Source organism: Astatotilapia calliptera, chromosome 12 (assembly GCF_900246225.1).
Source record: "Astatotilapia calliptera chromosome 12, fAstCal1.2, whole genome shotgun sequence".
NCBI lineage: Eukaryota > Metazoa > Chordata > Actinopteri > Cichliformes > Cichlidae > Astatotilapia > Astatotilapia calliptera.
This window is the reverse complement of record NC_039313.1, coordinates 15,946,305-15,961,027: the sequence shown is the minus strand read 5'-3', so window position 1 is coordinate 15,961,027 and position 14,723 is coordinate 15,946,305. Positions and strand designations below refer to the sequence as shown.

At 41.0% G+C, this 14,723-nt stretch overlaps 1 protein-coding gene across 1 annotated transcript; it reads left to right on the top strand.

Annotated features, from left to right (window-relative positions):
- Positions 1-4,450: 4,450 nt before the first annotated feature.
- LOC113033945 (glial cell line-derived neurotrophic factor-like) lies at positions 4,451-6,180 on the top strand. Its single transcript, XM_026188166.1, has 2 exons — positions 4,451-4,924; positions 5,553-6,180. The coding sequence occupies exons 1-2, from the start codon at positions 4,696-4,698 to the stop codon at positions 6,137-6,139; spliced, it is 816 nt and encodes a 271-aa protein (XP_026043951.1). The 5' UTR covers positions 4,451-4,695; the 3' UTR covers positions 6,140-6,180.
- Positions 6,181-14,723: the final 8,543 nt, after the last annotated feature.

The window sequence follows — 14,723 nt, the reverse complement described above, 5'->3', positions numbered from 1 at the left end:
TCTGAGGCCGTCAGCTGGAAAAGGTGGAGTGCCCACTCCGTATCAGTGACAAGTTCCTGCCCCAAGTGGAGAAGTTTAAATAGCTCGGGGTCTTGTTCACAAACAGACAGATTGGTGCAGTAGCTGCAGTGATGTGGACGCTATAGCGGTTCATCGTGGTGAAGAGAGAGCTGAGTGTAAAAGCAAAGCTCTTAATTTACTGGTCAGTCTACATCCCCACTTTCGGCGTTGGTCAGGAACTTTGGGCAGAAGAGATTGCGGATACAAGCAGTGAAAATGAGCTTTTCCCGAAGTTTGACTGCTTTCTCCCTTAGAGATAGGGTGAGGAGTTTAGCCATCTGGGGCTCAGAGCTGAGCCGCTGCTCATCCACATCAAAAGGAGCCAGGTGAGGTGGTTCAGGCATCTGATCAGGATGCCTCCTTGGTGAGGTGTTCAGGGTATGTCCCACCCGGAGGAGGATATTTATCAGCTAACGCCTTGGTGTTCCACCGGAAAGGCTGGAGGAGGTGGCAGGGGAGAGGGAGGTCTGGGCTTCTTTGCTTACGCTGCTGCCCCTGTGACCCAGCCCTGGTTAAGCAGAAGAAGATGATGGATGGATGGATGGATGGATGGATGGATGGATGGATGGATGGATGGATGGATGGATGGATGGATGGATGGATGGATGGATTACATTAAATGGGATGTAAGTCAATATTGTTTTCAATTCAATTTCATTTCTATAGCAAAAAATCACAACTGTCAGCTCAGAGTGCTTTATATTGTAAGGTAAAGAGGAAACCCCCACAATCAGATGACTCCTATGAGCAAGGACTTGGTGGCAGTGGGAAAGAAAAACACCCTTTAAACAGGAAGAAACAGGAAGAAACCTCCAGCAGATTGAGGGGAGAGAGACAGAATAAAAGACCTATTGTGTTAGAAAGTCATCTGATCCGGCCCAAACTATATGCTTTATCTGTGTTTTAAGTCTAATCTTAAAAGCAGAGAGGTGTCCATCTCCCAGTTCCAAACTGGGAGCTGGTTCCTCGGAAGAGGGGCCTGAAACCTGAAGGCTCTACCTCCTATTGTACTTTGAAATATCAAAGGAACCACAAGCAAGCTGCAGGCTCTCTTAGGGCGATATGATACTATTTAAGATAAGATAAGATAAGATAGAACTTTATTAATCCCTCGGGTGGGTTCCTCTGGGAAATTCGACTTCCAAAAAGCACAGCAACGACCGAAGTTACAGTTACAGAATTGTTATATATATATATATATATATATATATATATATATATATATATATATATATACACACACACACACATATATAAATACAGAGACAAATATAAATAAAATATACAAAGGGGATAAATAGAATAAATAGGAATAAAAAATAAAAATACAAGTGAATTGCACATTTCAAGTATTGAGTCTATTGCACTGTTGACTATTTACAAAAAGTATTGCACAAGGTATTGTACAGTGAGGTGAAGAGGCACTACAGCTTAGTTGTTCCCCCCTCCTTTGTCCTCCTGTTTCCCCTCCCTCTCCCCTCCAGAGAGGAGTTAAACAGTTTGATGGCGTGTGGGACAAAGGAGTTTTTAAGTCTGTTAGTTCTTGTCTTGGGGAGAAGCAACCTGTCACTGAACAGACTCTTCTGATTGTTTATGGCCGTGTGCAGAGGATGCCTGGCATTGTCCATAATGTCCATCAGTTTCTTTAATGTCCTTTTCTCTGCCACTGTCACCAGAGTGTCCAGCTTCATGCCGACCACAGAGCTAGCCCTCCTGATCAGTTTCTCCAGCCTGCATGAGTCCTTCTTTGCTGTGCTGCTCCCCCAGCACACCACAGCATAGAAAAGTACTCCAGCAACCACCGACTGGTAAAACATCCTCAGGAGCTTCCTGCAGATGTTAAAAGACCTCAGCCTCCTGAGGAAGTACAGTCGGCTTTGGGCTTTTTTATACAGGTGCTCTGTGTTGCATGACCAGTCCAGTTTATTGTCCACCCACAGCCCGAGGTACTTGTACTTGTTGACCACCTCCACCTCCTCCCCCTCTATCTGAACCGGCAGTGGACCTTCTCTGGACCTCCCGAAGTCCACAACCAGTTCCTTAGTCTTTGAGGTGTTGAGTTGCAGGTGGTTTGTGTGACTCCATGCGACAAAGTTCCTCACCAGACTTCTGTACTCCTCTTCCTGATCATCCCAGATATACCCCATGATGGCCGTGTCATCTGCAAACTTCTGAATATGGCATAATTCATAATTTGATTTGTATGTGAAGAGAAGGATTTTAAATTCAATTCTGGATTCAACAGGGAACCTATGAAGAGAAACTGATATAGGAGACATGAATTAGTTCAACTTATACAACTAAACTGAGCTGAAAACAATGGTCATTAAGACAGCAACACATGCCTTTATCCAGTATATTACTCAGTCTTTTCTTAAAATTTTAAATCTAAGTACATTAATATAATATCTTCTTACTTAAAACAAGTTTTGCTATTACGAGCCATTTTGGGGCCTCAGTTTCACCTCGGCCAGCAATGATGGGTGGAATAACACGGCACAATTAGCTTATTGTATGTGAGTCGAACTAAACTCTCAAAATGGCTGACAGATTTGAGTACAGAGCAGCCCCCATGCCTTTCAAGAAGGGAAATGAACATCTGTTTGATGTATTTGTTGCTTGGCACGAGCGTAATTGCTTGAGGACAGGGTATTTAAGTGAGCAAGTCAGTGGAAAGGGAAGCCTCTTCTGAGTAATTAGTAGGCTAACTTCTAAAAACACGAGTGGAAGAAGATTGTTATTGTGCATGACTTTACAGTTACTGCATACTCAGATGCTCAAATCGCTTTTGCATGTTCACTGTAGTCCAGTGATTACAATACAATGTGGCTGTCGCAGGCATACACTGACACAGACATGATTCATCATGAAACACTACAGTTCAAGGGTGCACGGACCCGTACGCATGTTTACACATCTGCATATGCTGCTTCGGATAAGTGTATTTCACGTCAGCCTTGTTCATGGGCCGCTGTAAACTATAAGGCCTACCTGGGATGGAGGAAATGGAAAGATGTTCTTTTGGAAAAACCTTGTGTGTACCAAACCAGGGGATTACAATTTATCTGCAATGATTATTTTTAAAAAAAACCTGAGAAACTGAACAATAAGGCTGCAATTTATATTCTAAGCATCATGTTCTTATGCATGATAGTGAAGAAACAAAGCAGATTTGCTTTAAAATGTAAGCCCTGACAATAAAACACACACCCTCTAAGGTTACTTGAGCCAACGGATTGCTGTTTGAATCCAACTAAAGCATTTATTGACCCCATTATAATTTTAAAAAAAAAAATTTCAATCTGGACTTTGAATCATATAAGAAAATGCAGTTTACGTTATACATTTATCCTTACTAAAGAGCTTTTAAGCATCACAGCTGTCTGATTGCTTCACTGAGTGTGATCAAGTCACTGGATATCATTCTGATTTTCATCAACTCCCTGTTCCTTATGCACTTAATAATAATGTTCAAAAGGATAAGCTAACAAACGAACAGATATGAAAACCGACTTTCTCTTATCCGCATTTTCACTGAAGTGTGGAGGAGGCAACCTGACCCACTTACTCCACTCACTTAGCTTATCCACATATGTCTGCATTAATTATAAACAAAATTACTAATCATACATGTTTGACAATTTGTTTTTAACTGTTCTTTTGGACTACTGGACCATTAGTTCTTAATATCTGCCTCAAACAAACCAACAAAGGAACAAATGGGAAGAGAAATCTACAGTTTTCCTCGGACATAACGTGATTAAAAATGACATATTTTAGCTCTTAATGTGGGAGAGAAAAGGGTTTACACAAGAAATTACTGGCGCAGTTATGCTTGGCCTAAGGGTTGTCACATCAACTTCTAGAAGTTAAATAGCACTGAAGTACATTAAGTGGAGAACTGTGGGATTTCAAGCACATGGTCTTCATCAGGAGCGACACAATCTATTCGATCTGTTTTGACTGGCTAATTGGAAAAATGTTTTCCGTCCAATATCAACCCAAGTCGAAAAGCAGGATGGGGATTCTGGTTCGGAAAGAATGGAACTTCTCCCGCCCATCTGAGGCACATTTCTGGATTTCCTTGGTGATATAACTCTTTAACTCTCACCAACTCCACACTTCAGCTTCTGTCTTGTCTGTGGCCTCCATCCTTCTGCATAGTTCCCATGCATGGGGTGGAGACAGGAAGAAGCAGAGGATGGACCGTCGCACGTCACCAGCACTCCCCAGCTCTCTCGCTTTTCCTCGCAGCTCAGTCAGGATTGATGGTGAGAGAGATGGCCCGAAGTCAGCAGCAGGAACTGTGTTGAATGAAAACAGTGAAGGACTGAAAAAAAAAAGGTTTTCATCGTTAAAGTGTTGTTGGACCCGTTTTGGAGTCAACTTCAGAGAGGAGCCGCTGATTTGCGTTTGCGCGTCTGTGCCCTGAATGTTGCGCCACATTGCGTTTCGCTGTCCAGCTGGCATGTGAGTGATTGCGTGCAGTTTGCAGTGCGCACGGTCGATTACCACCATTTGGACTGGCAGTAGCTCTGATGAGTCTAACTATTACACGTCCGTGGAGCGCTTTTGCCAGATGATACCTGTTGATTTTGCATCGCGCCATGTCCTACTGTCGGACTGAAGTGGACAATGAAGTTATGGGATAGTCTAACCACTTGTTTGATACTGCTGAGTGCCGTTTACGCCAGCCCGCTGCTCCAGAGCCCGCAGCAGCCCACGTCCACCAAGAGGAGAGGGCGCGTCGCCGAGAGTCCCCCCGAGCTCCCGCCCGTTCAGATCGGCCTGTCTGTTTCTTCCACGAGCATGAGCCGCGCGGATACCGCAAACAGGGACGAAACGCTGGCTGGAGGAGACAAATGTGAGGGTAGCGAAAGTGCGCAAACCCGATATGTCATTTGCAATGAGATTTGTGTGAATTGCTTAAAGACGTGATGGTGATGTGTCCACCAGAAAGAGAGAAAAAAATCAAAAATTGGCAAACCTAACAACAAATAGAAAACATGTGTAAGTGGTCACCAGTTAAGTTGCTTATACTTAAAATTTCTTTTATTTTATGCTGAACGAATATTTGATTCAGATTGATCATGGTCTTAAAACCTTTGCAGTTACACGTCTCATCATACTCAGTTTATTGGCAGATGAATGCCTCTTTTTTTCCCCTCAGAAGAATAACTTCAAGTGGTAATAATTAGGAATTCATTTTCCATCAAGTAACTTGTGCCACGAGGCTACATAGTGGCTGTGTTGTCTTCATTGTTTAATCCCACTTAAACGTAAAAGCGTCTGGTGACAATGGGACTCATTCGTAAGACACCTAAATCCACCCCATCAGTATTGCCTCCACAGAAGAGACCTCTGTATCATTTAAAGATGTGCATGTGTAGTTTAGTGACACAGCACTGCATGTGTTCAATAGCCAGTGGGGTGTGTAGAAGTGAAACAGTGTGTTCTGTCCAGCCTTATGCATGTCTCTTAATTGGTTTCAGACACCACTGAGGAGCCCCTCCCAAATGAGTTTGAAGATGTGGTGAACTTCATCAAAGTAACCATCAGTAGAATGCGTCGCTCCTCCTCGCTCACTGTGTCCTCATCTACCTCCACCACCAGCACCACCGCCGCTGCCGTCCCCATCTCTTCCCCCTCCAAAGATAACTTTGACAGCAGGACCCGACATAGAAGGAGAAAGAGAAAAAGGACAAGCCAGCGAAACAGTAACAGAAGAGAAGGGGGATCTAGAGGTGCTGGCGCAGGTGGGAAGATTAGAGGCGGTGGTAGAGGACAGGGCTGCGTGCTAAAGCAGATCCACCTCAACGTGTCTGACCTCGGTCTGGGCTACCGCTCCAGTGAGGAAATGATATTCAGGTACTGCTCAGGACCGTGCAGAAAGTCAGAGACAAACTACGACAAAATCCTTTACAACCTCATTCACAACAGGAGGCTTCCCGCCAAAGACGTTCCCCCTCAGGCTTGCTGTCGGCCAATAGCGTTCGACGACGATCTCTCGTTTCTGGACGACAGCCTGGTTTACCACACCGTGAGGAAGCACTCCGCCAGAAGATGTGGCTGCGTGTAGGGAGTGCAACTTGTCAGGCTTTGTGTAATTTAAACTTTTTATACTCCCACTCTATAGTGGTATAATGTTAAGTGTTTTTTCTTTTGTTTTGATTTCACTCACAGAAGCTTTTTTGGCATGTGGTGATTTATGACTTGGATTTAGCAGTATAGGAGTAAATAAACAGGAAGTGGCATTACACAAGTTTTCACCCAGAGAAATTACTTTTAAGAGTTACCTCGGCACGGTTACAGCTTCTATGACTTCCTTTACAGCCTACAGCTTGGCTATGTGGGATTTGATATTCCCATCTATACTCAGTCACAGTCACACATTCAGCAAACTCACTCTGTCTACTGTACAGCACATAAGTTACACAAAACATCACGCATATGAGATGTATTTATGAAATCTTGAATATATTAAGTTATTGATATTTATTTGTTTTTTGTAATGAATAAATGTTATTTATTACTGTGATCAGATCTATGGGAGTGTGCCAAAGATTTAAATCAAATATGATTTATTTTGATATAAAAGCAGTACACTGCAATACCATCTTTTACGCATCAGTATCTAATCTTAAAGGTACCCCGTTGAGTTGTCTTGACAATGTTAAGAGTGCATCCAGGGTTTCTCACCACAACACAGTGTGGGTGCCTTTGAGGTCTCGCAAATGAGCCAGCACACATTTCGAGTCTAACATTGTTTACATCCATGTTCACTAGCTTCTAGGCTTATTTGTCTTCGTCCTTTCTACTCCTGCTTCTTTACTTCTGTTACTCCCACTGATCAGCAGAGCATCTTAAATATGTAGGAAGCTGTACGGCATCTGTCTGTGCCGTGCGTGTGTGCACGACACAAACAGAATGCAGACCTGTTCTCATAAACATCACGCTGTTGTGTTTTCAATTCATCAAAAACTCCCCAAGGAAAGCTTTAAAGGTTTTTCTGCCTTTGTACAAGTAGCTCATTTGACTGTTTCCTGATTGAAGCTACGCGAAAGCATTTTCTTGTCATGGTTAGAGCTCGTTCCTCCTCTCAGCTGAATTAAACCAAAATTGCTCACCTCAAAAACAAACATGCAGCTATACGTTCTAGAGTATGTGTGCTCAAATTGTCTTATTTTTAATGTTAATAAATGCATTTTTACAGTGTACTGTATTCTGTAATGAAAAAAGGAGAAAAATGACCCCATTCCTTTGTTAATGAGCTTAGAAGACAACAGCATACTGTTTTAAGTCTGTCCAACCTTCAGAAAGTTTAGAAAAACATTCTGATTTGCAATTTGATCCCAGAATGCTTTCATATAAATCTTGTTTTAGTCCCTTTTTACCTAAGACACGAGTAATTGAGCATTGGGCCTTGGTTCTTAAAGAAATAATAAAAGATGAACAGAATCTGATGTTATCAAATGACGAGAAGAAACAATAAACACAAGAGAGACAAGATAGTACAATACCTATAGTACAGGGATAAAAGGAAGGTGGGACTGACAGGGAGTGATGAAAAGAAGATGGATCAAAGTGGCGGGGGGTGTCAAAAGATCTTACAACACGAGCAAAATAGCATGGAAGAATAAGCAGCGAGCTTAGAGCTGAAGTGTATGTTGGAAAAGAAAGGAAAGACTATTAAAAATTTGGGAAATATCCAGAGAAGACAGTAATGAGGACGAGGATGTGGGGATTGGAGAACATGAGAAGGGAGATGTTTAACTAATGTGTGTGGCCGCTATCTGATCCACTCCTCTTATCTCACATTTCACAGCCCTTCCTCTCCTGAACTTTGGGTCAGTGCAACCTCGTTCAAAAGCTACAGGGCATACGCCAGCTTACAGATTCAGTTTTTTCATTTTTTAAGTGTCGTATTCATCCATAAATACCATTATGTGATTCTGTGTGAAAAATCATGCCCTACAGCAGAAATGCTCAGAGCTGCTTTGATTAGAATTTTAGAGGCAGACATGTGTAGCTCCACTGTTTTGCTTTGGAGACAAGATGTCAAAGAGATGTCCTTTATAATGGTTATAGGTCTCGCTGTGAACTGCACCTGTCTACTGTTCAAACATTCTGTTTGCAAGAGGCATCCAATCAGAAACAAAGTTGGGTTAAAGTAGAGGTGCCCTTTAAGCAAGACGAGCTAAAATAGCTTGTTTCAGACAGGATGAACTGATAGTCTGCACCGAGGCCCAGTATAGAAGAAGTAAGGATTACTTAAATGTGAATTAACCAAAGCTACTGTAACAGAGTACAAAAATAAGACTATGGAGCCCAAAATGAGGACGACAGGTCAAATCGTGAAGTAATGAAGGCGTTTTTGTCCCCTCCATTTGTCCTTTGAACTAACAAATGTATACAAATCACCATATATTTAAAAAACTGGCAACTAGTAATTTTTCTACTAAGCCAGTTATGCAATATTAAGATCTGATGAGTAAACAGAATGAGTCACTTTCCAGTCATTATGTCTACTTTGAATTATTTTAGTGTCCAAGCCACACATGAACAAGTTGCACTCAAAAAGCCTTGTGTATAAATATTTGTAGTAGTTACCATTCGGGTTGCCAAACACTATAATAAAATATAGTCTGATGGACAATATGAAGAAAATGTGCACAATTAAATGTAACCCTGAAAGATGGCAACAGCAACCTGTTCTAGCTGCACTATGGAAAGTATAAATAACAAGTGCTATAGTCGTAGACAACAGAGGAAACCATTAGAGCCAAATGACACCTAGCAGGCAGTGTCATTACAGTCAGGCCAGTGTTCTGTTCTTTTGTTCACGGTGTTAGAGGAGCTTGTAATGAGGGATAATGTTCCGCTCGAGTGTAATACAACACAAGTGTTAATGCTTAAAGGGGCGGTGTTCCAAACAGGTGCTAAATGCTGGCAGAGCTACAAGTGTTGACATAGTTTTCATACATGAGACCTCTTTTCTGTACTGTTCACCCATTTGTTCACTGCTGTAAAAAACATTAAAATATCCTGGCTCATGGGAAACCTGGCATATCCAAATGTGAAGTTTTTCTCCAGACTACTTCTGTTGACAAAAAGCAAAAGACCCAGTCACTGGGTGAGTGCGAGCAAAATCCCCGAGGCTCTGAGCTTGAAAATTTGGACAAATAAGACCATTTTTGTAATTTAGAAATTCTTTTTATTTTTATATTTGGGTTAGCTTCCACTTTTCAAAGCAAATTTCGACCATCCAACCTCCTAATGATGTCTTAAAACATGACTGCAAAATAATATATTGTGGGGTTTTGAAGATGCATATATATTTTTGAAAAATTAAAAGACAGATTTATAAATTAATATCCTATAAGCCTATAATCCTATAGCAGTCTATGCTGGGAAGAATTAAAGCAGCTCTGGAGGCAAAAGGAGGTCCAACCCAGTACTAACAAGCTGTAACTTAAGAAGTGATAACTAACTATAAACTAAGGCACCACTTATTTCCTACTTGATCACTGTTCTCTGGTCTGGAAAACTTCTTATCTTCTAAGAAAAATCCTGGTGATTTTACATGTCTGGGAACTTACCAGTCAGGGTGGGTCACTTAAAGATTAGCTTATAGGAAGAGTGTCAAACCCTGTACCAGCATTATATCATTTTATACCTAATGAAATGACCAGTGAATATATTAAAACACTGTGATACACAATGGTGGATGTAAAATAGAGCAGTCAGCAGCAAAATTGGGCCTGGGTCATTGTTTCCTCTTCCAACAAGACGCTGGTGAAGAATTACCTTCAGAAGACCAGAGTGAACGTTACTGATTGGCCTGCACAAAGCCTTGAATTAACTCCCACTGAAAATCTGTTGGATGAACTAAAGACAAAGGTCCGTGTCAGAAGACCATTACATCTGGAGGAGAATAGAAGAATGGCCTGGGATTATTCAGGAGATGTGTGTGAGACTCGTTGAAACCATAGCAAACAACTGCAGGCTGTTATCCAGTAAAAAGGGTATGCAACAGACTATTAGCATCAGGCGGGCTAACAATTTTCACCCTGGTAGTTTTTGATTTTTTTGAAATTGCTTTTTTCTGTAAATAAACCAAAAAACATCTTGCATCTCAGCCTCAAACCTTCCAATTTCCTTAAAGATTTACTTTATAAGAAATTGGAAGCACATATTCCCTCCTCATCTTGTTTATTGTTGTTTACAAGAGGAAGCAATTGTGGGCAGAGTCTTGTTAGTCAGTATTGGGCTAGCTGGCATGAGAAAAGATACAGATGATAACCTGAATGTAATCATGGTTCGATGAAGCATGTCTGGGGTCTTCATGAGAAATCTGTCAAACTAAAAGAAGCTCTTTGTGCCACCGCTCTGGAATCTGTCAGAATGACTCAGGCTACGTGACAAGACAATTGCAAAGACAACCACAGAAAGAGAAAGGCGAGTCATCATAGATGAAAATAATACAGCTACCAATTCAGGATGTATTATGACAACACAATACTGATGCTGTCTCACCCTGTTGTTTTAGATCAAAAGAAGCTCCAAGATTTCTTTTTTTTTACTCGCCACTGAAGACTCATGAAAGTAGCTTTCATGAGTCTTTTAATGAGAAGTTCTTGCTTCACAAGTGAAAACACAAAGGGAGGAAGAGAGGGCTGGAGTTTTGGTGCCAAAGTTCTGCTATATCAAAATAGACAGTACAAAGTATATCAAAAAACTAAATCACTCGTATTTTTTTCTGATACAAGAAACAGGCCTGCCACCCTGTCAGTGCTGTTTAAACACTGCTGTGCATCACTGGATTGGCTGAAACACAAAGCAGAGGCGCAGGGAATTAACTTGGAGCTGTAACCGGACTGCACCGATCATCAGTTGGCTTATCATCAAACCTACAGTCTGGACCACCAACCACAGACTCCCCACTCATCACTGTTACCACACACACTGAGACACGTGTTATCAGTCATCACTGCAGTGAACTGCAGATGGAACATGCACTGTTTCAGCCAATTGCCAACAAGAGGGAGACAGCACCAGCTTCTAACTCTGTAACGTCAGTGGCACAATGCATTAAAAAAACAGATATTAATTTCATTTAATAGTCTTTATACGTCTGAATCATTTGATCTTAAGCAAATATTATAGCTTTAAACATGACTTGATGCCCTGCAATATGAAGTGATGAGAGGTGTGAATGCAACACTATCACCTGCGTGTTGCTGTGTGAGAATGTGTTAGTTCAGATAGTTAAATATTCAGGTGTAACCAGAGAATGTCCTTTACACCTGCTCTGTGTGTGCATGCATCTATGCCTCAAAGTGCATGTGTCTACATCTCTGGCATATTAGTTAAATAATTTTGCTCTCTTTTTTTTTTTAAGTACCATTTGTAATATTTTAAAGGGAAAATTGGATCATTAAACAGGAAAACATGCTCTCCTTAGGTTTTTCATGCATCATATTTTATTGAGCAATTCATATTTGGTCAGTTAGGCGCTACTGATGGGGTGATGGCATTTACACATACTTATCTGTGGACTATACGAGGAAACCACAAAAATAAAGAAAGAAATCAATTACATTTGTGATCAAAGACCATAAATCATTAAGCCCTCTGAGCTATTGTGTTCTCCAGCTTAACAGTCTTTTTCTAAAGACATTTCAGCAAATCCTTTACAACATTTTACCTTCTCCGTTTTGCTTTCACTGAAGTGCTTTCGGGATCTCATGTGCGCAAACCCTTTTCTGAATGAACGCTGTCACCTCGAGAAGGCACAGCTGAAGATTTGTAGACAGGCTGTTTAATGACGTGATTCTCTTGTCGGTATTTGTTAGAGTGTAAGGGTAAGAAACAGCTCACAGGCAGAGCAAACAGTAGCCCTGCTGGAGTGGAAACTGTCTGCTCCGATGTGACACACTACATCCAGCAAAGAGGCAGCTGCTGAGCTGATGTGACAGACAGACCACTGCCAAAGATACACACCAGCAAAGATGTTACATTTGATTTTTTTTTTTTTGACCAGCTCGAAATTACTTACAGTGAAATGTGTATTCTTAATCAGGAGTGGGAAATTAATTTTCCCAAGGGGTCACATGAGTAACTGGGACTGTTGTGGAGGGCCGCACTAATAAGCTGAAATCTATTCTGGTCAGTATTAATTTAATTTCTTTATAAAATGCTATAAACTCCTCAAAAGATTAGATGTAACACAATTAATTAATCACCGACCCCTGTTCTAAAACTGGAATTTTTTGGGAAGACAACACAGAGACAGACATGTCCATTTTTCAGCAAGAAGGTAGAGCTCGGATCTACATTCATTTTAGCTTGCCTGGGTTAACAAAGTGTAGCAATAATTTAGCACTGTACCAAATCAGTAGAAGCTAGTGGAAAACCACGTGGTCAGGTCCCGAGCACCATCTAAATGAGTGAGTTGTGTATCTAAAATCACAAAGCTATTAAGACCAAAACCAATTATTTCACCAGGCAAAAAACATGTTTACAGCTGCCGTTAAGTTGGGCGTTTTAACATCGGGGCCTTTTGAATCTCTGCTTTACTGTTCCACGATGAATACATGACAATTAAAGAAATTAGTTTCAGCAATATAGAAGGACAAGTTTCTATTTTTAACATTTTGACGACATGCTTAAAGAAACCATTAGAAGTTGACCCCAAAGACTGTAAATAAAAGACGGAGGTGGACTTAAGCCATGCTTTAAGTGCCTCACACGTGTAGTTTTTAAATGGTCACCAGGTTTCTGTACCTGTTAGTGCAAAAATATTTCAGGTCTTATAGAAGTCTATGAGACGACGGTTCTCTGGCTTAGACTCTAAAAACACATTCCTACAGCAATTTTTGGCTCCGCCCCTAATTTCAGGCCATACTGAATAAAATGTTACATCTATTTTTTAAATTGGTCATACTATGTTTTAGAAAGGATCATTATCTGGGTTATAATGACTTAGCAGTCACAAGTTAATGAGCATGCGATTTCAAGGTCAGACTTCATGAAGTTGGCGCTGATAAGGCTCTTCTTGAGACTTCAAAAACCAACGGTATCTACATCCGTCTTTTCAGCTGTCTGTGCTTCTGCATCTGAAAAGTGGCACTCATTTGAAAGTACCTTAAAACCTCCATTCTTTTTAATGGGCAGAAGGGGGCACTGCAAAAAGACTTCCAGTTATATCGAAGTTCATGGGAAAACAGTGCTCAGCTCTAGTTCTCTGTGACCTCAATAAACACTTTCATGATGACCCCATGGGCTCAGTTGCTAGTAGGAAGTCACGCTGAATGCAAGATGAAGTTTATTTTGCAAGTTTTGGTCATTATTAGGGTCAGATAGGGCATGCCCATTGGCTAGTGACCTGTCAATCATAAGTCATTAGCCAATGCAGATGGAGCGCTTCTTAGTTTCATAGACAGATCCAATCTTGACCATCATGTCCGGTTGCAAAACTGCAGAAAATTTTGTAAATAGTAGTAAGTAAAATTTATTTATATAGCACTTTTTAAAACAGGAAGTTATTTCAAAGTGCTTCACATGGGAATAAAAGCATATCAACCACAGACTCCCCACACTGTCACGAAATGTTCAGCGTGCCTTCAAATGGGGCGGGTGCTTGATGTCACAATAGCTATTTCCCTCTTTGATATACAGTCTACAGTTCAGTCTTAACCCTTGACCTTGACTGTGTTCAGTATATTAAACATATATTTTCAAGTACATCTGTTTCTTTCATTAGAAAGTTTTGATTCTTCAGAAGATCACATGATATTATATAAAAAAGTCAACTGCTGTTTCTAAGGTTCAGAAAGTGAACTCCTTCCCAACTTATACAGTGTTTTTAGATTTGGATTTATTGTTCAAGATTGACAAATAACACATTCATAACTTCTTTATCTGATTTTGCGGTTGGCTCAAAACCGTTTAAATCTGTAAAGATGAGAATCACGAAAAACAACATCAAACGCTAACTTTAAACAACCATGATATACATGTGTATATTTTTTACAAAATAATTAAATTTGCAGGCCTTTAATGTTGTTTCCTCCATCCACGAGGCGCCCTGTGTCACATAAAATAAAACATGAACTTAGACGTCACATGACAACATGCTACAGCTGTTCCCTTCAGGGTCATAAAGGTTATGAATGTTACAAAATGTCCATAACACACGATGTCAATACATCAGTGGTGCATTCCTCTCATCGTTTACACATGTGGCCCTGGAGCACCTAAGCTACACTGAGGTACAGAGTGGAACCGTTATACTCTCCTTTGTAAACACACTAGTGTGTGTGTGTGTGTGTGTGTGTGTGTGTGTGTGTGTGTGTGTGTGTGTGTGTGTGTGTGTGTGTGTGTGTGTGTGTGTGTGTGTGTGTGCGTGTCTAAAAACCCAGGAGGCAAACCAGACCCCCAACTTACCATTCATCCTCCCTCATGAGGAAGCAGCAGACCTCCCTTTATCCCTTCCCCACTTCTCACTATCCCTCCATCCTTCCATCCTTCACGACCTCCCACATCTCTGCTTACCCTCCCAGTTCTTCTCTCTGTTCCTCTGTTTTCTGGTACTTTTTATTGCCCTGAGAATAGATGCAAAACCTGGTCTGGTGTCTTCGCTGCCTCCTGTGTATGTGAGT